General features: G+C 41.6%; 1 protein-coding gene across 1 annotated transcript in view; it reads left to right on the top strand.

Annotated features, from left to right (window-relative positions):
• Positions 1 to 20,368, top strand: part of Cubn (cubilin) — a 221,132-nt gene that overhangs the window by 115,672 nt on the left and 85,092 nt on the right. Inside the window, exons 32-36 of the mRNA XM_021193965.2 lie at positions 13,401 to 13,560; positions 15,374 to 15,487; positions 17,636 to 17,746; positions 18,948 to 19,076; positions 19,961 to 20,093. Coding sequence (XP_021049624.1) covers positions 13,401 to 13,560; positions 15,374 to 15,487; positions 17,636 to 17,746; positions 18,948 to 19,076; positions 19,961 to 20,093 — 647 coding nt within the window. The remainder of the gene's footprint in view (positions 1 to 13,400; positions 13,561 to 15,373; positions 15,488 to 17,635; positions 17,747 to 18,947; positions 19,077 to 19,960; positions 20,094 to 20,368) is intronic.

Raw genomic sequence — 20,368 nt, 5'->3', positions numbered from 1 at the left:
ATCTGTATCTGTATCTGTATCTGTATCTGTATCATCTGTATCTGTATCTGTATCATCTGTATCTGTATCTGTATCTGTATCATCTGTATCATCTGTATCATCTGTATCATCTGTATCATCTGTATCATCTGTATCATCTGTATCTGTATCTGTATCATCTGTATCTGTATCTGTATCATCTGTATCTGTATATGTGTAAATGTGTTTTTATTTGGGTAGTTCTTAAAGTCATGGGAATAAGTATGGTCTCTTATAGGAATATTGTATAAACTCTTAGAGGCCATGCCACTGATCAAGGGGCAAATGAAAGCTAAGAGAACAAGAGAAAGTGGTCTCAGAGACACCTAGGATAAAGCTGAATGTAAAAAGAGGGTAACAAAAGGTGTCACACGAACCAGAAATGACAGTGTAATAAGAATGGAAACAATTACTGCTCACTGTGGGTAGTTGATGGAAGACTCTAGATTACATCAGGATAGAAAGTGCTGAACTTCTTGAGTGTTCCATAGAATTATAGACATAAATGACATGGATAGGTAAAAGGCAATAACCTGTACATAAAAGAAATCAATGGAAAATTACACTTCAAAAGTCACAGGAAAACAATATATATGTGTATACTATGTATAAGTCATAGGAAAACTATATATTCATCCTTACGATATATATATAGCTTATGGTAAAAGAACAGCCAAATGTCAGAGGCAAGAGTAATGGTTGCAGTCATGTTACCAGTACACAGTGTTAGGGTTTGAATCCGAGGTATCTCTCAAAGGCTAACGATTTTAGCACTTGGATTTTAGTTGTGGTGCAATTTTGAGGGCTGTGGAGCTTTGGGTGTTGGCGTAGGCCAGCAGAAGTAGGTCACTAAGAACATCCGTGAGACTGTTATACTTGTTCCACATTCTGAATTTGTTGTTTTCTGGTTTATGCTATGTGAGTTATTCAGCCCATGTGTTCATGACACCAGAGATGGAGCTTCTCTGCCACTATGCTTTTTCTGTCATGATGAACTAAAGTGGCTGGGAAACCTTCAGTTGAGTCAAGACCCCCCTCTCCCTTTAGTTATCTCTGTCAGATGTTCTGTTGCTAACACAAAATTAAACAAGGCAGGGACTCAGATGGATCCTATAATTGTATGTCTTTAGAACGAGAAATTAGGATACATGTCCTAATATTTTTCTGATTTATACATTTATGTTGTGAATGGTATAAACTGTATAAGCTAAGTCTTCTTATATAGTTTGGAAACTATCTTCACAACAACATCATTAAATATAAAAAAATTATACAGGTAAATTAGGATAGAGATCTGTTGTGCACAGTTGCCAAGTACACTCAGTTGTGAGAACAGGAGGTCTACAGAGGTTTGGAGCCAGTCTGGGCAATGCTCTGGTGAGGCTGGAAGCCTGGCTCCAAGATAGAGTTAGTTATCCAGAGATTCATGAAGGCTTGCATTGAAACCCCAGCCATTTATCTTTATGACCAGATGGACACTGGATGTGAAATGTACCCCACTGTCCAAAACCTTACATAATAACCTCTGTAGCTTAAGTTCATACAAAGCTAATCATTCATTTTAGAGACACCAAAGTTAATTCCTTGGTCCTGGAGCTTAGATGGAGCCATTAGCAAGGGGAAAAAATAACAGCAGCCAATAATGCTTTCAATAATGATTGTATTCAGGGCATTTTTAGCAAAACTAAAGTGTACCATTAATACCACAGTAAACTGTGCTTAAAAACAGGGATAAATCATCCTGTTTATGTGAAAATGTAGTAATTAGTTGATTATAGTGAAAATAAGAACAGTCATCGGGTTATAAAGACACAGAATGCTGAAGTCAGGACACATTACTAATCATTTAGTCTCATCTCCATAAAAATCTCCTTTAAAAAGAGGGTGGTTAATAGGGCCCATGTCAAGGTCCAGCACACACTAATAGCAGGCCCAGTACTCAGAGGTAACCCTTGTCATACATACTGCCTAAGGTAAGAATAAGTATTTTGATTTTTGAAAATTGTCTTCTATTTCTGCTGAACCTAGACTTGAATTATCACTGAAAGAAAACATTTAAACATGAAGTGGAAAATGTTCTTGTTTAGAAGTTGGGAGGTCTACATTCCATGGACTAGCTGACTCATTCATTCACTTGTTCATTCATTCATTCATTAGTTCATTCAATGTAGGTATTGATTATGAGCAGTCACCCCAAGGCCCTTGGTATTGAGTGTGGCATATCCCCCACCCCCTCTAACCTTGATCTAAGGATCTTAGTTTGCTACAGGCTCTGAGAACCCGGATCAGTCAAGAAGAGCGTCCACTTTGAGCCCATGCTTATGAGAAGGAAGAGGGAAAGGGGGGTGACCAAGCCTGCTCAGTCAGTCAACAGGTTCCCCAGAGTGGGAGTGAGGATTAAAAAGAAAAAGGACAGTTAGACAGCATTGTAGTGTGACCCCAGTCAATTCTGAGACTGAAGGCAAACTTTTATTTTCCAATCCACTTTTTATACCATTTTAATTACATGAAAGTATTTTGGGCAAGCAGTGCAATAGGGAACTAACAAAGCAGTAAAGGAAGTCCCGCGATTACTCCGTGACAGTCATTTAAAAGGGCTTGTCATAATGACCAAATACTGGAGCCCACTTCCTTGTCCAAGCCCAAAAATTTTGCCTGAAGCCTAGTTCTGTTCCACCCTAAGACTAAGATTCCTGCCTTACCCTACTTCTCTATTACAGCCTAAAGTTAGGTTCTTGCCAAAACTTACTTCCTTATTATGCCCTAATGTCAGATTCCTGCCTAAAGCCCATTTCCTTAGCCAATGTCAGACTCCTGCCTGCCAAGCGGTACCCCAGAAGGCTTTCCACGTGGAGGGGGGGTTACAGTAGATGCTAAGGGCAACATCCTGTCAAAGTCTGACTCTCAGGACCTCTCACATCCAGGCTCTGGAATGCAGGCACAGTGGGGTTTGAGTGGCAGTCTCATCTTTCTGTGGTACAGGTGACAGCTCATCTAGAACGCAGGATGAGCCCACAGATAGCCCCCAGCTGGAGCATCAGGACTGAAAGGCAAACTTCAGCATTCGGAGGAAACAAATTAAAAATTAAAACTAGAGCCATCAGCCAAATACAACCTCCCCTCCCCCTTTAGTTGTTCCTATCAGGTGTTCTATCACTGTGATGAACAATTAACCAAGGTCATAAAGTAATAAATGCCACCCATCTTCTTTCATATAAACCACAGCAGTCTGTACCCATAGGCAGAAATCTGATGCATGGATTCCTCCTAATACACACACCGTAAATATATGAGTGAATGAGGCCTTGCCATCTGTACTCCTGCTGGGATCCGTGCATTTTAAAATTTGCAGAGGACACTCCTGGGCTTATTGACATAGGACCTCATTATTTTGAGTTTCATGAGGACTTAGAAAACATGGTTCAGGTGTGTTGTCTAGAATTTCATTCTGCTATAATGAAAAGGGAGGGAAAGTGATTTCTTTCAACACTTCTATTAAAATGTTGAGGCTCCTGCTTGCCCACTTTCCAGCCTGGTGGTAGCTCTCCTCTGACTTTGGGGAATGATAAGTCATGAGTGTTTAATGCTAGACAGTTAGCATTTGCAGGCTGGGGGTGGCTCTGTGTAGTCATCAGGGAAAAGTGACTCCATTATGTTTTCTTTCCTGAAGGCTAAGTGTTAAAGTGACCTCCAACTGCCAGTTTAATTGCTTCATTAGAATTTCTCCTCTGAGCCTTAGGTACTATGGGTCTGTAAGTTCTTATTGATCTGGGAGAAAATGGCTGCATGGAGTGTGAGAAGGAGGAGGGACAGACCGGGGTGGGGGAAGTGGGGAGGAGGGACAGACCGGGGTGGGGGAAGGGGGGAGGAGGGACGGACAGACCGGGGTGGGGGAGGGGGAGAGGAAGAGCTGCTGAGAGCCTGACCTCCATTTCCAGCAGCCTCTGTGCTCAGTGCAATGGAATGTCTGCCTTGTGGGAATCAGCGCAGATAAAAAAGCAAGCAGAGCACAGGCCATCCTGCCTATTATTTGCAAGGAGAAACACACTCAGGCAAACAGCCGGAGCAGGAGGAGCAACCCCTAGCTGGTTCGGTTCGGGTTGTTTGTTTTCCCTGAAGCTTTGGTGCCTGTTGAGGGAAGGGAAGCCAAGTGTCTGATCTGAACCGAAATAATCCAGACGCCCCGCCTCACTCCAAGGCACCAGAGCCTGTTGTTCTCACACTATCTGCCCACAACACCCAGAGCTTAACAGGACAGGCGCCTAAAGCAGGGTCCATAATTTGTCTCCCCCCACCCCCTTTGCTGCAGCCCATGATATGCTTGCATTTAAAACACAGTCACTTCCCAGAGGGAACTGAAGGGAGTCAGGAGTAACAGATAACTGGACATTCAGAGAGAGAAAGGGAAACAGCCTTCTTTAAATATTTACTGTTTTACAATGAATCCAGGACAGTCACCCTCCTTCCTTCTCCCCTCCTTTTTAGGCCCTCCCCATCTCTTTCCTTTTCTCTCCCTTCTCCCCTTCTTTCTTGATCCCCATCAGACGTTTTTTTAGGTTGCTTGAGCAAGGGCTTTGGAATGTTTGTTTTGTGACTCACTTGTGATAATCTGCTTAGCCATTCCCATGGCCATGTCAGATGAATCTCCGGTAGCTATGCCAGAGCGAAGCAAGGAACTGAGCCGAAGCCACAGCTCTCCGTCCGTTCATGGGGCAGGGTATTTATCGTGTTTGATGTTCATGTTGGCTCTGTCTTCTTTTTTTTTAAAAAAAAAAATTACTTATTTTATTAGATATTTTCTTCATTTACATTTCAAATGCTATCCCGAATGTCTCCTATACCCTCCCCCCACCCTGCTCCCCTGCCCATCCACTCCCACTTCTTGGCCCTGGCGTTCGTTCCCCTGTACTGGGGCATATAAAGTTTGCAAGACCAAGGGGCATCTCTTACCAACAATGGCTGACTAGGCCATCTTCTGCTACATATGAAGCTAGAGACACGAGCTCTGGGGGTACTGGCTCTGTCTTCTTAAACATTTCCTTCTTGAGGGATCTTTACAGTCCTGCTCCTAAGCCTGGTTGCATTTCCTAGTCTTCTGAAAAATGTGAAGGCTGAGTGGCATAGTATACAATAGCACTTAAAAGTAGGAGTCCTGAACCGAGATGGATGGTTGTCAGTTTAACTTGGTTTTCCATTTCAGACCAGTGTACTGGGAAATATCACTAATGCGGAAGCCCAGCTTCCTTCCTCTCTCCCCTCAAAAAAAGCCATCGCAAGGAGTCAGGTTTCTATATCCTTCCCTAATTACGTCTGTGACTCTAACAGCATGGACCATATCCTGAGAGACTCCCTTCTTTGTCATTTAGTACTTCCTCTCTCTTGGGGCCAGATTTGAAGCTGAGAGTTCCCTTAGCAGCTACGCTACCATATATATAACGTGGAGGTGGTTCTCGAGGAGGTTCATGAGTTCTCTGTTCTTGAGGTTGATTTTGTACCTTGATTGTACAAGCCAATGACACAACTGCTCATTCTATGGGAAGATTCGATTGTGTGTCAGAGAGAGAAAATATACAGTGGCATCCGAAGAGCCTAGAGCAGGTAGAAAAAGTAGACTGAACATAGCCAGAAGACTGGTCATGGCCAGTGCTAACTTCCAGAGAGGGGGAAGTAGCTGAGGAGAGAGAATAGAGAATGTCTAGTGAGGATAGACCTAGGTTATAAGAAGGGGGTGGGGCGGGGGCGGAGACCAGCAGGTGAGCATTGAAATGTACAACAAATACTTGTGAATGGGGACTGAGGGAGCCTGGGGCCAGCATGGACTTCACTATGCTGAGAGGTGACAGTGGAGTTTGTTAGTTGGACAACCTTTTTTTGTCTTGCTGGAGGTTAAGGGAAAAGACTCCTTTGGTAGACTGAAACTGACTTCACAAGTTCCTGAGGAATGCTGGGTTTTATCTAACTTCCAGAAACCCATCTATAATCCAGGTTGGGCCCATTTCTTGATATTTTGAGTGCCTTTTGGAGTTTGGAGAATTAGAGTTTCTTTTGGACCTGGTGGATATGAATCTTTTACTGCCACATATACTGCCCTTCCCATGTTTCTTTTACTTTGCTAAGATTTAATTCACTTAAGCAGAGACATGAGTTGCCAGACAGAATTCAAATCTAGTAAAGATCAGGATGGAAGTGAAAAGCTGTGCTGTGCCAGAGATCTGCCATTCGGTCCGGGAAAGGCAGCATACAGACACTAGCATACTCGGCCAGGTCCAAGAGTGCAAGCATATTTAGCAGTCAGGAGTGAAAGTTTTAGGTTTATTTGTTAGCCTTCGCTCTGGGCTGTTTGTTAGACACCTGGATGAATTAGTCATGCTGGTAATGCTGTGGCTGTTCAATGGAATTCATGACAGATGTCAAACACTCTGAAATCCACAGGAGCCCAACACAAGGCTTTTTAAAATGTCCCTGTATTAGTCAGGGTTCTCTAAAGGAACAGGCTAGGTGAACTTGGCAGTTAGAATGAGGGCAAGCAGGGGAAAAGGCAAAAGCTTCCTTATGCTCTTAATGTGAGCTTCTACCAGAAGGAAGGTGTGGCCTAGAGTTTGAGTGAGTTTTATGACCTCAAATGATCCAACCAAGAAATCCCCCTCACAGGTGGGCCTCACAGCTGCTGGGGTCCTCATTAATTCCAGATGAAGTCAAGTTGACAAGCAAGATTAGCCATCACAACCTCCAAGGATGCCCTATTGCAGTCTTCAAAACGCAGGAAGCTCCAATGATTATCTTTCTAAAAGATAGATCATGGGGGAACTCATGTCACTTCATAGAATTCTGGTATCTTAATATTGAGTTAAATGAATGCAATTTGTTTACCTTTCCCCTTCATTTAATGATAATCAATATGAGGTCAGGAAGACATGATTTGTACTATTCTGTGCTACTATTAAGTATTTGATTCCAAGTCACTTACATTTTCTAAATCTTTTAAATTTCCAAGCTGCAAAATGGGGCCATAAGAACTAACTCACTAACTGAATTTGTGAGCACTTATAGGTGCCTCATACTATGGTTTGTCTGTTACTGTCCAAGTTCCCATTACTACTGCTTCTAGCATGGTTATTCATACTATGTTAAAAGTCTTATTTATCATTTTACATTGTGGACCTTAGGAACACAGAACTGACCCAGAATCCTCAGCTCTTTGCCCACAAACATCATGAAGTCATAAACAGTCCCCACTTATAAATTTTGGTGTTTTTTAGTCTTCAATGTATTACCCTGATGAAATTAACATGTAAGTACACTTTTATGTACTAATTTTGTGTACATGTGGGTATGCATATGGAGGTCAGAAGACAACTCACTAGAACCACTTCTCTCCTTCTGTCATGTGAGTAGATCCCAAGGCTCGAACTCAGGTCATCAGGCTTGTCTGCAGGTGCCGTTAACTACTGAGCCATTTCGCCAGTCCCCACCTAACATATTTGATCATTCTACAATTGCATTGTTTTGCTTTTTCCCAGAAGACTTACAAATGAGGGAACAAAAAGTATAGTGCCACAAATGGAAATAGAAGCACACACTGTACATTCCCAGTTTCTCCTCATGCGAAGCTCAAGTTGTTGCAGTTCAGTTTGGCCCTGCAGTCAGGGTGAGCTTTAGGCAGTAAGTGGTGACTGGTAGTTCCCTGGGATGAACATGAGCCATTTAATCCCTTCAGGGTCCTGAACAGAGCAGAGCAGGTACTCCAGACAGCAATGGTTACTAGCAGCCACACCAGTCACATGCTCTTCCATTCTTAAAGGTAGCCACTAGTCACTGCTTATCTCTGATGTAATCGGCATACCTGAGGGTTCTTCAGCTTTCCCTTGCATTGGACTTCAGATACAGCCCGCGGCACAGTGGCAGTTGTCTGGAGACTGAACTGGAAAGATGACACAAAGCCAAGGCAGAAAAAAACTGAACAAGGCAAGAGCCCAGAAGAGGCTCCAGGCATGAGGAGAAGAGACAGAAACAAACATGTGGCAGAGCATATGGACAGCATGCTGGCCCATTGGGTTGGGAGCTAGAGGAGAGATGTAAAATGTTTCGTCATAAGGATCTGTGCTATTTAATAGCTATCTGTTACACACCAACACTATTACCAAAACCTCTTTTAATTCTATTTACTCATTTAGTTCTCCAAAATAGTATGTGATGAAGACTAATATTAGTCCCATTTCACAGAGTAGGTGGCTGAGTAATGATTAGGAAGCACAAGATAGGGAGGGACTTGTCCCCCAAAGATGAAACATTACCTCGAATATTCTGGTCCCACATAGAAGCTTATAAAGATGTTTTACTAAATAAGATTATTTTTCCAACTAGAAGAAATCTGCCATCAATATTTCAATAGCTCATATAGTTCATTAGTAATGAATATCAATATATCATGTACAACAAAGTAAAAGATTCTTACTGCATTTTCTTGAATAGCCATTCTGTAAGACTCTGAATGTAGATCCTATCCTCCCAGAACTGCAAATGTCACCCAGAAGGGATGTCAGTCTCTCACTGGAATGATTTTCTTCCTAATGCCACTTGATGTATGACGAGGGGGAAATGTATTAACCTAGCGATGGTTGACATTTAGTCAAAATCATGATATTGAAATGTCAAACATGAAAATTCCTAATCCATTAGCTCAGTTCTTGCTTCTGGCTAGGGCTCAGGCTATGGAAAGAGCTGACACATTGCATGATGTATCCAGTGTCCAGCATACTCTGGGCTGTGGGATAAGTTCAAAGTCTTGGGCCACTTCACTCTTCCCCCTTCTCTCACAGTGTCAGAGAAAGGCACCTGGGAGCTGAATGTGTAGAGTTGGCTGTGTCCTGTGACTGCACCCCTGCCATTCACTCCCAGGGCCTAGAATGTAGAAAACCTTGCATGACAGCAGCCACAGGGGACCTGGCTGCAACCACATTTGACCTCACCTCCTCTAAAGAGCTTCTTACTGTTGAGCCTACTTTGGGTTTTATAATCCACCTCATGTGGGAGTGGACAGCTTCTTATTAGGGCTTTTTCTCAGCCTAGCCCTCTTTCTCAGAAACTATAAATCGACACATTTATATATCTGGCCTTTCCTGGCTATTATGTGCCAGGTTCTGAACTTTTTCTTTCTTTTTATACACTAAAGTTACATTTTTGGCTTATTAAATATGTGTACTAGAATCTTGTGATTTTTTTTATACCATCCCTAATCCTTTCCTGTGGAAATGTTTACCAGTTAACGAGATCTTCTGCAACTTCTTGAGAACTCAGTTGGAACTCATGAACATGGTTGCTATTTTTAATTTTGTGGATTCAGCATCAAAAATCTTATTTCACTAGCGTCACCTAGAGGAAAAAAGTAAGTTGAGAGTTTTGTCTTGTGTGTATACTGCTCTGGCATTTCCTATTTAAGTAGCAGGTTGGAAAATCAACTCCTAAGCCTCGTCTTTCTTGGCAGCAGACTTAAGAATTACTTATGCTATATGAATATGTTAGACACACACCCAATAGTGATACAATCGCTAGCTCTGCTTTGGGAGCCAAGTAGAAATAAAGGGCCATACATATTGATAGTTTTATGGCAGTAGAGCTTTAAATAAGCATGAATAGAGTTTCTCATATTTTCTTTCTTGGCAGTGTTTCTTTATAACTTTGCAAATTAAAAGTTGAAATGCAACACCATTGTCTTAATATTGCAAATGTTGAAAGCACTCTCAAGTAGAATTGATATTTCAAATGAAATTTAAATATTGTCTTATTGATAGTGTGAGGCTTTGGAATTTTACCAAATGATGACTAATATGCATAAAATATTTATTTATAAAGCCAGTATCTTATTATAGTCTACCGTGGGCTTGAATTTATGATATCCTACTGCAGTCTTCCAAATTCTGGGGTTACAAGCACGTGACAATAAAACAGCTGTCACAAGTGCTTTGAAGGAAGCAATGTTATGTAGAATTTGATGAGTGAAGATTCATGCTCACTAGCTGTGTGATCTCAGATGAGTTACTACCTTATCTTGGATAGGGCATGATTTTATAACAAGCACATTAGTCTCACTTTATTTAAAAACAATCACATGTTAGTGCAGACTAATGAGGGATTTGCAGTGGTGCTTATAAAAAGCACACACATACACATTTGGTATGCTATTGGTACATAACTTCAATTCAACTACAAGAATTGCCTGGGAAGATGGGAAGAGAATCTCAAGGAGGCATTTTCTACATTAGGTTGGCCTATGGACATGTTTATGGGGAATTTGTTTCAATTAATAGGCACCAGTCCACTTTGGGCAGCACCATTCCTTAGGTAAAATGTTCTGAACTATATAAGAGTAAACAAACTTGTTCTGAGCACAAGCAAGGAAGGGGCTTTGCATGCATTCATTTCTCTCTACTCTTTTCTTGAATGTGCTGTGATTGAATGTGTATTTGAGGTTCCTGCCATGACTTTTCCACAATGAAATACTGTAAAGTAGAATTATAAACTGAAAGAAGCCCCTTTCTTCCCTAAATTGCTTGTCAGGGTATTTTTTCACAGCAGCAGAAATTAAACTAGAACATTTTTTTTTTTTAAAGTGTGGACTTGGAGAGGTTCAAATTTCTATTATTTGGGAAGTTAGAACATACTTATTATAGTCTAGTATTTTACCAGAGTTTAAGAAATTAAACCAATTAAGAGGTATGTTTATGATTGTTTACATGGTGTTTTGGCTATTATTTGTCTAAAAGAATCAACCATACGGGACTGGAAACCATGTTTATTTATTTTGAAATTCTCATTACACATACACAATTTATTTTGATCATAATCAGTTCTCAGAACCCCTCCCACTCGTCCTGAATCCCTCTTCACACTTCCATGCCCTTTATTTGTTTGCTTCCTTGCTTAGTAAATGTATAAACTGACAAGATGTCTATTCCATGGTATGGTGAAGGGGGAAGGTTCTTATTGTGTATATATAAGAGAGTGAACAGCTAGAGGGAGCTGGAAGAGTCCAGAGCAAAGAGAGAAAGAAGCAGACTGAACATTGCTGACTGACCAGACCTGGCCAGGGCTATTTGTAAAAGAGGCATGTGAAGCCTGGGTAGAAACTAGAGAAAATAGAGTGAGAGAAGCAAGAGCAGATCATAGAAACACATGGAGGACAGCAGAGCTATAAAGATAATTGGTAGCTGAGGGATAGGGATGTGAAGAGAAGCCCAAGGGCCGGAAGGAATTTAGAAGGAGGGGAAAGGGAGGAAGGCTTGTCCACTAGGATGGACTTTGCAATGTGCAACAAGTACTTGTGATACTGAAGGAATTTGGAAGCCAACAGCTTTGAGATGCTGATAGGCACCGCAGGTAGCCACATACCTCTTTGGCCAGAGGTAAGGGAAGTGACTCATTTTGGTGGACGGGAATTCACTTCGCAAGTTCCTGAAGAATCCTGGTTTTAACTAACCATCAGAAATCCTCCTTTAGTTCAGGTTGAGCCCATTTTTGGATATTTGGAGTGCTTTTGAAGTTTGGGGGAATTGGAGGTTATTTTGGACCTGAGAATGACCAGCTAAGTGGAGTACTGCTCATACATTGGAGAACTATACACTGGAGCATGAACAAGGCCCATAGCAATGAAGAAAACTGCCTTACCCTTTTCTGTCATTCATAGGCTACCAATAACTACTAACCTAGGGGGTAGAGCCTCTTGAGTCCCTCCATGTTGCAGTATTGACTAACTTGATCTTGTATAGGTCTTATACAGGCAACCACAACTGTGTGAGTTTATGGATGCAAAGACCCAATCATGTCCAGGAGATACTGTTTTTTAGCAGTTCTCCCTATTTACGGATTCTACAGTCATATCTGCTCCCTTCTTCCTAGATATTCTCTGAGCTTGTAGGGAAAGGTGTGAGGCAGATGTCCTGTTTATAGCTGAATACTCTCTACAGAGAATAAGTGACTGGTCAAAGTGATCAGTACTGAAAATCACATTTTGAATTGGCTAGAAGAATATAATTCAATTTTCAGTCAATGTTGGTTGAATAAAAATAATTTTTAAAGTTTCACTTACTGAATGTTTGGATTTAAAATATGAACATTAAATGAGAAGAGGGGGAGGGAGAAAGAGGCACTGTTCTAGAACCACATTAACTTTGTATTTGTTATTCTAAAAGCCTAGTCCCTTTTTCTGAGAATTTAAATCCTATTTCTATCTTATTCACATGCTTGAACATATCAACTCAGAATGCCCTCCCAACCCTGCTTATGTGAGAGAATTCTGATTATAGATATCAGTAGATTTTCCAAGTTATTTGTGAATACCTTCCTTACTTTAGATTTTTGAATAGTCTGTTATCTCCCCTAAATTTTTAATGAAGTATAGATAGCAATTGGTTTTTAAGGAGTCAGTCATTATTAATTTAATTTAACTTATTTCAGATACTTATTATATTAATATATCTACCAAAATAAGACAAAATAAAAGTTTCAAGTTTAGTTTCATAGCTTAAATATGACTTAGATTGTCTGTGAGTTTGTTGATAGAGATATAGGTAGAGAAACTGCTCGGAAGAATCAATGAGAATGGCTGAATCCATTTTCTGTCAGAGTATGTACTTAACAAGTGGCAACAAGTATTGCCATACAAATTCAAGGGACTCATTTATCACTGGTTCACACATAAGTATTCAGAAACTCATGTTAGCTCAGTGTACCAGACTGATGAGGACATTTGAGTTTCATAGAGTGATGCGGGGATTTGGGCATACATGATACAAACTTCACTCCACTGGCCCAGAATGTAGGATGGAGCAGTTCCAGCATAGTACTGGACAAGGATGGAATTTAATAGATATCTTTGAATGAGGTATTTTTTTTTCCTAATCCAAACTCATCTCACTCACATTATTAGAAGAATGCTGTCATTTCTCTTGCTCACTGTCTATGATCCTCCGAGGGGCAAAGGGTTCCAAGAATGTTCTGTTTCTAACAATGAATGGTTACTCTTTAGCTCTCATCTACTTTGCTTCTGTGTTTATCTTTGCCTCAAACATTTTCAGTACATGTAGGCATTTACTGATGATCATAAGAGAAAGGATGGCTGTGTTAGGGTCAGAGTTTAGAGAAGTAATAGTGGTGCTAACAGTAAACCTCACACTGAAATCTTTATAGTGTCTCTAGAAATGACCAAATACTCAGACATGTTCCTGGAACTCTACAGCAACATAATGAAATAAAGCAATTTTTTTCTAGATCCAGCCAATGTGATATTTTACTAGTTCATTGATATGCAGATAGCCCACAGAATATGAGTCTTATACATGTAAACTTGCAGTATTAAGACAGTTTTCTGTCTTCCATATTTGTAGACATATGATGGCTCAAGTTCCGCAAACACCCGTGTTGCCAGTGTGTGTGGAAGACAGCAGCCACCTAACTCCATCACCTCTTCAGGAAACAGCCTCTTTGTGAGATTCCAGTCTGGATCTTCCCGCCAGAGCAGGGGCTTCAGAGCTCAATTCAGGCAAGGCAAGTATCCTATTCACTGGAGCCCTTCTTAGTGGTATAATGGCACCAGACTTCAGAAACTGATCACTTAAGAAAGCACTTAACATGAAAATGTTCAGAAAGGGAGACTTGTAAGTATTCTAACTGTTCTACATTTTATTTATCTTCATCTACCTTAAATGATAATGATGTCTTAGGTTATGCATATCTCTTAAGTGCTGTGTTTTTAGAATAATGTTTAATGGTATAGTATCAGTTGATACATAAGGCAGAATTAGCCAAGCTAATTTCCCTAGCACTTATCCAAGGAAACACACAACTGTGAAAGAGTCAGGTTCTACCTGCGCAGAGTGATTTTCCTTGTTGCTGAATCCCATAGTTTTCTATTGTTTTTGTCCTTAAGTTACTGCCATTTCTCAATTTCCTCTGCCAAGAATTTTTACCCATTGCCATTCACCAGAATTTTCTCAGAGATTAATCTTTATCAAATCATTAGACAGGGAAGGGGCACAGAGACGAGAGGGGTGGTTAACTGGTTTGCATTGGGGCTATGAGTTTTATTGGGATGCCTCAGATCATTTACTTCAAGTAATTTTTAATTAAATTAATTGTACGTATATTTACGTGTGTGTGTGTGTGTGTGTGTGTGTGTGTGTGTGTGTGTGTGTGTGTGTGTGTTGGTGCACATGTAGAGGTCAGAGGACAACTTATGGGACTCAGAACTGGACTCAGTTCTCTCACCATCTGGATCTCAGGGATTGAACTCATTCAGCAGGCTTGGTGGCAAGTGCCTTTACCTACTGAGATATCTCACTGGCCTTGCCTCCAATTATGTTTGCCTGTTTAATAATCATACCCCTGTCTATATCCATATTAGGAGACTTATACATATCACATTAGTGAATGATACTGGATGGACACAATTTCTGAGTCTGTCCTTCCAAAGGTACACTGGAGCAAGACACTAGGTGTGCTCTATCATTCTTGGTGATTTCAAAGACTAAGCAGTACTTAACGGTCATATATATATGTGTGATATTTCCTTAAGTGCAGCTGTCTGATCTTCAGTAACAGCCTCCTAAATTTCATCCACCCTTGCTCCATTTTTCTGCCAAGTAGCTTGTAAGAGATGCACTCTGATCAGGTTGAGGGTCCTCATGACTGTCCTTACTCTAAGTGTGGCTTAGATGAAAGGCAAGCCCCTACAACTGTTAACTACAGTCCCAGACCAGTCCTGACCCTTTTCCAATGCTGCTTCTAATTCTACCTAAGCTTCGGATGCTTCAGTCCAGACTGAATGACCATGGCCCTCTTCCTCACCCATGTCTCTGCTCAGGCTATGCATTCCCTCCACCACTCTTCTTACTCTCCACACCCTGTCTCAGTCCTACCTCCTCCAGAGACCAGGACCCAACCATGCAACACACCCTCCTCTCCTTTGTTCCCACAGAGCACTGAGCTTCTCTGTTTAACTTGAAATCATCTTTATATATGGAGTGTTTTCTAGAGAGGAAAAACTCATCTATGAATAAATTATTCCCTTTTGTAATTTATCAGCAAACAGAGTAAGTGAACCAAGGCCAGAGTATTAGTTGAATGATTCAGATAATTCACAGCTGTTTGTGTTGTTCTATGCCGTGTGTCCCCACTTCTTATAATTGAAAGACATTATAAATGTGAAGCATTTTTTCATTATCTGATGGCTTATTTGCAGCTTCCTTGGCATGTGCTATGGAAATAAGAAGGATGCATTTGCATTTTCACACACCTAATGTTTATTTGGTATAGCTGATAGGAACCAAAAGTATATGACATGTGTGTCTGTGCTTCATAGAGTGTGGAGCCCACATCATTACTGACTCTTCAGATAGTATCTCCTCTCCACTGTACCCTGCCAACTATCCAAACAACCAGAACTGTACCTGGATAATTGAAGCTCAACCTCCATGTAAGTAACAAAAATCCAAAGTGGTGGTGGTGGTGGGGGTCTAGGGCAAGTGGCTCTTTGGGGAGGTAAGGCTGTGAACTGCATTTAACCTCTTCAGTGGTCGCAACTGACAATTGGCTTCTTCCTGAGATGCGTGGAAACAGACACTTTCTGACCTAGTAAGAAAGCACTGTTAAACTGATTCTCATTAATTTAAAAGAATTTTTAAGGCTGGATGTGGTAATTCTAGCACTCTGCAGGCTAAGGCAGAAGAATTTTGAGTTGGAGACCAGCCTGGGCTCAACAGTAAGTTCAAGGCTCGCCTGAGTAACATATGGAGATCTTATCTCTGATGAACAAACAAACCAAGGGCTGGGGAGAGGTCAGGGGACTGAGTACCTACCTATCACCATTGAAGCCCTGGGTTTCATCCCCAGAACTAAATGAATCAAGAGTGGTTTCACATGCTTGTCACTCCAACACACAGTATAATAGGAGAACCAGGAGATCAAGGTCATCATCTATTCATATCTAGTTGGAGGCTCCTCTGGAATCAGTGAGATGCTTTGTTCAACAACAAACAAACAGACCAACAAAAAGGCAAAGGACTGAGGATGCGGCTGCCTGAAATGCACAAACACATACAACAGTACTGGGACCCCAGTACTGTTAAAGAATAATTGTGTTCATCCTTGTTGTACTGGAAGGTATGGGGGATTGAAGCTATGCAAAAGTAATTAATAGATAAACAGCTCTTGATGTGTGTTACTGAGCACAGTAGGTGAATGAATATGTGAATGATAAGGATAGAGATTGAAGAAATACCTTACAGTTGGAGGATTCAGGGTTGCAAGTTATTGATCACTAAAAGGGGAACTAATTGTAAAACCTGATCTCTCCTACAATGGATATATTTATGAAATCAGTGCAGGCCTAGAAGCCCTCAGTAAATGCTTACTTTCTCTTCTTTTGGGGATCTTAGAATTCTATTATGTGACATGGTAATAGTCCGTCCACATTTTCCAGGCAGTGAAAATGAGATGGCCTTTACAGGACTGGCAGAATGGCTCCAAGCAGACTATTCCAGGCCCCATTATGAGTCCTGTTTCATCTGAACCCTCCCCTCCTTTCAGGTCTGCAGGAAGAAGTTGTAATTTGAGACACAACGTGTGAAAGCCATTAAGTTCTCTTCTCTGTTCTTTAATTAATGACTTTGTAAAAATAGGACAGTCACTTAGGCTAATCAGGTCCCTGCACAAAATAATTCTCAAAAGAGCTGGCCTTAAATATTATCTAACACTTTCACAAACTGATAGTATTTTATGGCCATGCATGGAATGTGGGAGCTGACGAATGATGTAATCCTTAGCCTTTGCACATGGAGAGGGTGGAGCCCCAACAAAGCCAAGATAAAGAAGCCCCCTGCATTGAGCTCAGCAGTTTTGTGCCTCCTGATTATTTTCTAATGAGCTGCAAAAACATCTAGATGAAAGATCTCACCGCTACAAGGACAGCAACAGGAAAAAGATCTCTTTCTGAAGATTAGAAACGCTGTAAAGACAACAAAAGGAAAATGTAATCTGGGCCCTGACTGTTCTTACATGATTCAAAGCCTTCTTGATGGATGATTCAGAAGCTCTAGGGCACTGCTTCTGACCCCTAAATAAACTTGAGTGTGCTAGGAGCCATGTCCGGGGGGGAAAAGATGCCTTAGTACAAGTACATGTAAGGAATCAGAACCTAAGAAAACTAATCTGTTTAGGGAAATGCTTCTCAGAGGAACACAGCAATGGCGAACAAACAACACAGAATAGAGCAAAACATAACAAGACAAAACAAAGCAAGCCTAAAATTATGTTTTCCAATAAGATGTCTCCAGAAGTCCCTGGGATGAACCTACCCAAGAGTCCTGATTTACTATGCCTGTCATTTTGGATTCTACAGGCATTTTTCAAAAGCATTGATTCTGTGACTCTTCAAAGGAAGCCCTTTAGTGGGAAGCTGAGTCCTTAGCTCTGTTTATTCACCCCACCCCCGTGCAAAGCTGCCAATTCCCTGGCTTCCCAGATGGAAAAGCCTCATCTCAGAGTACCAGGGGCAAAAATCTTTCTGTTCTGCTTGCCAGTATTTTATTAAATAACCAACACGCTTCTCTCTTTTCTTCTACAGTCAATCATATTGCTCTCTCCTTTACCCACTTTCATCTGCAAGGCAGCACAGATTGCACACGGGACTTTGTAGAAATTTTGGATGGCAGAGACACTGATTCACCTGTCCAAGGTATCAGAGATTTGGTCATTTCATCTGTAGTCTTGTCACATAGTGTGTGTGTGTGTGTGTGTGTGTGTGTGTGTGTGTGTGCATGCCCAAGTGTGCAGCCATGCACACAGGCATTCACATTCAAGGTTACAGTGTTTTCAATAAGCACGAAGAGCCTCAAGCCACATAAGAATAACCAGAGGGTAGGAGAGCGGAATAATGCGGGGCTCATTTTCAACTTACTTATATTCTACTTGTCGTTTGTGCATTTTAACTTGTTTCTAAAATACAAGTTGCAGATACTAAACGACAATCTGAGGCAGCGGCAGTAGTGTGAGAAGGACTATTTCGGCATTAGACAAAATTCTTTCCGAAGCTTCTGGACGGCACTTTAAAATATTTCTTATATTCCACTGGACGTGTTTCTTCTGTCTCCAGTGGGAGGAAAGCATTGTAACATTAGTTAATTGACTTAATTAAAAGTCCACCAGTTGGTGTGCTAGACATCATGATAAAGTGTGTGATGAAGCTCTTAAAATGGTTCAGACAAAATAACCTCATGTGCTTTATGCTTTCTCCATGAGACTTTACCATGGAAAAGTCTCCCTGCCAGAGGGCAAGCTCCATCAGAGGAGGCTTGAATGCTATTCCTGTGCCAAGAATGGAGCCTGAGAGAATGGTGGACAAAGAATAAGCCCCAGGCAAACCCCTCATTGTAATGTTTAAGATATTAATCCATTCACATTGGACCAGGATGTGTTACATAATGCTCACTCCTACCCAGTTAACTCCTGTGGAGTACTGTACTAAATATTTTATAAGTGGTAACTCAGTCTTTACATCCTTATGACATGGGTTTAATCATGTCTAATATGTCCTCCTCTTCACATGGGGCAACTAAGTCACAGAGCACCCAAATTACTTGTCTCAGGTTATATTGCTAGTAAATGATAAGCAAGGCATTGAACCCATGTAACCTGGCCCATCATCTGGAGCCTGGTCACACCAACTTTCCTCTGTCCTCCTATTGTTTTCTACTGGGTTTATCAATTATCCTGGATGTGCTTATATTTGAGGTTTATCCTTAGTGGTCAGGCATTGTCTCAAACACAATGCTGATGTAAGTGGTTCTGCTTGTGATTTCTTGTATGTGCCTGGTAAAACTATGTGTCGTCCCTGCCATGCCATCACTCACCTCCATGGGGTTCTCTTCACCCTTTAGGCCGTTACTGTGGTACCTCCCTGCCCCATCCCATCATATCATTTGGCAATGCCCTGACAGTGAGGTTTGTCTCTGATTCTGTGTACGGTTTTGACGGCTTCCATGCCATCTACTCTGCATCAACATCAGGTGAGTGAGAGGTATTAGCATTAGCAGATGACCTCAGGGTTAGCAGACATGTGGTAGAAGTCTTTGGCTTGTTATTTGGGGCTCTTTTCATTTAATGTTGGGAGCTAATTCTTGAAATTTCCCCCGTATCTTCTTTATAATTCAATGTCTACATTCTGACAACCATGAGGTCTAGAAGCGAGGAGACTCCTCTGGAAACCTGGCCATCTCTTAGTGAAACCTTATTGTCTGGGAGACCTACTCTCTACTGTCACAGCAATGTGTTTGCTAAGGCACTCCATGATGGCCAGTTTGATAGAAGCTCTTATGGATGTACAGCCTCATGGTTGTTCTTCTGTCTTCGGAGCTTGATGGTGGGGTCAGGTAGGTCTGGCTGCACATGTCCACCGTGCAGAGAGGCATCCAAGCGGGAAAGGAGAGGAATGCCATCCAGCCCCGTGGCTCTACGCCAGGTGGGGCAATCGCAGCCAGCGTGTGGAAAGGTGAAGCACAGTGCGTTTCACTACCCTCCCCAGAGAGAAAAGCTGCAGGGTTTCTTTTTTCATGGCAACCAGGGAAAAATACCTTCTCTTCCAAGCCAGGGTTGAAGATCATCCTGGACAAGATTAAAAACAAGTCTTTTATTCCTAAAGTTCTAGTTCAAATGGAGAAAGGCTTTTAGAAAGGGGTCCCCCCCCCAGCTCACCGTACTGTGGAGTTCTTGGGTTCCTGTTTTTAGACTCCTCCCTCTGTTACTGTATGTGACACAGTTGCTTCTCCATGTGGAATGGACGTGCTTTGTCCTTCATTGTAGATACTGGCTCTAATGCCCTTCCGCTTGTGTCTTGTGGTGTCTTTCATTTTGTCTTTGCTCTGAAACCCCCTTTGTTTCTTTTGCCTTTCAGCTTGTGGTGGAACCTTCTACACGGCTGATGGCATCTTCAATAGCCCTGGCTACCCAGCAGACTACCATCCTAATGTAGAATGTGTCTGGAACATTGCCAGTTCCCCTGGCAACCACCTGCAGCTGTCTTTTCTGTAAGTCCTTGTCAGGCGTGTGCTGTCTCGGTGTGGGTAAATCTGCAGGGAGGAAGTACTGTTACTGACAGAATGGTTGACCGGCAGCCTGTGTCCGAGCCATCAGCAGAGAGAATTTGTGGGAGCCTTAGGAAGGCTTTCCTCAATTTCTTTGGTTCCATTTGTAGCTTCAGTTGTATAAAGCATTAAGAATCTTTCAACAGTATTCTTTCTTTAAACTGAGAGAGGAGAGAGAGAGAGAGAGAGAGAGAGAGAGAGAGAGAGAGAGAGAGAGA

The sequence above is a fragment of the Mus pahari genome, chromosome 3, assembly GCF_900095145.1.
Source record: "Mus pahari chromosome 3, PAHARI_EIJ_v1.1, whole genome shotgun sequence".
NCBI lineage: Eukaryota > Metazoa > Chordata > Mammalia > Rodentia > Muridae > Mus > Mus pahari.
Note: the sequence above shows the minus strand (reverse complement) of the source record. Positions and strands in the feature narration are given on the sequence as shown.